Source organism: Aphanomyces invadans (assembly GCF_000520115.1).
Source record: "Aphanomyces invadans strain NJM9701 unplaced genomic scaffold supercont1.401, whole genome shotgun sequence".
NCBI classification, from domain to species: domain Eukaryota; phylum Oomycota; class Saprolegniomycetes; order Saprolegniales; family Verrucalvaceae; genus Aphanomyces; species Aphanomyces invadans.
Genome location: NW_008580546.1, coordinates 8776 through 9296, shown reverse-complemented (window position 1 = coordinate 9296; position 521 = coordinate 8776). Strand labels below are relative to the sequence as shown.

Below are 521 nucleotides of genomic sequence, written 5' to 3'. Positions count from 1 at the left end.
GTTGAAAACCAAAAGATGACTCATGGGGTACACGTTACCTTCATGGAGTCGGAGTTCTTCAACGACTCGCCGCTCCCGGATTCCATCGACGACGATGATGACGACGACGACAACGTGGCCACGACCACTCCGCGACCCCAACGACAACGTACCCCGACGTTCTCACGGCGCCCGCCATTGTCACTGTCCCCGGCCACACCTCCGACACCAGACGCATCCTTCCCCGAACTCACTCGCGCACTGCAACCGATCTCCACGGTCATGAACAGAGTCCGCAACGCTGTCGACTCGGCCGTCGACGCACTCATGCCCACCACCGCACCAGCACCCGCCCCGGCTACCGCACCCGCTCGCACACGCCCAACTACGGCCGCCCCGGCCCGCATCTCCGCACCACCGGCAGCAGCCTCACCGCCACGCACCACGGCACCGCACGACAACCAGCCTCCGTCCCTATCAGAACACGGTTGGCGCACCCGTCTCCGATCCAACTCGACAAACCCGCCGTCGACGTACCGTTC

The 521-nt window shown here is 64.3% G+C and overlaps 1 protein-coding gene across 1 annotated transcript; it reads right to left on the bottom strand.

The window, feature by feature from the left end:
• Positions 1–152: 152 nt before the first annotated feature.
• H310_15370 (hypothetical protein) lies at positions 153–308 on the bottom strand (the record flags this gene model as incomplete). Its single annotated transcript, XM_008883346.1, has 1 exon — positions 153–308. A coding segment is annotated over one exon (156 nt), but the record flags the coding sequence as incomplete, so codon positions are not given.
• Between the last annotated feature and the right edge of the window lie 213 nt (positions 309–521).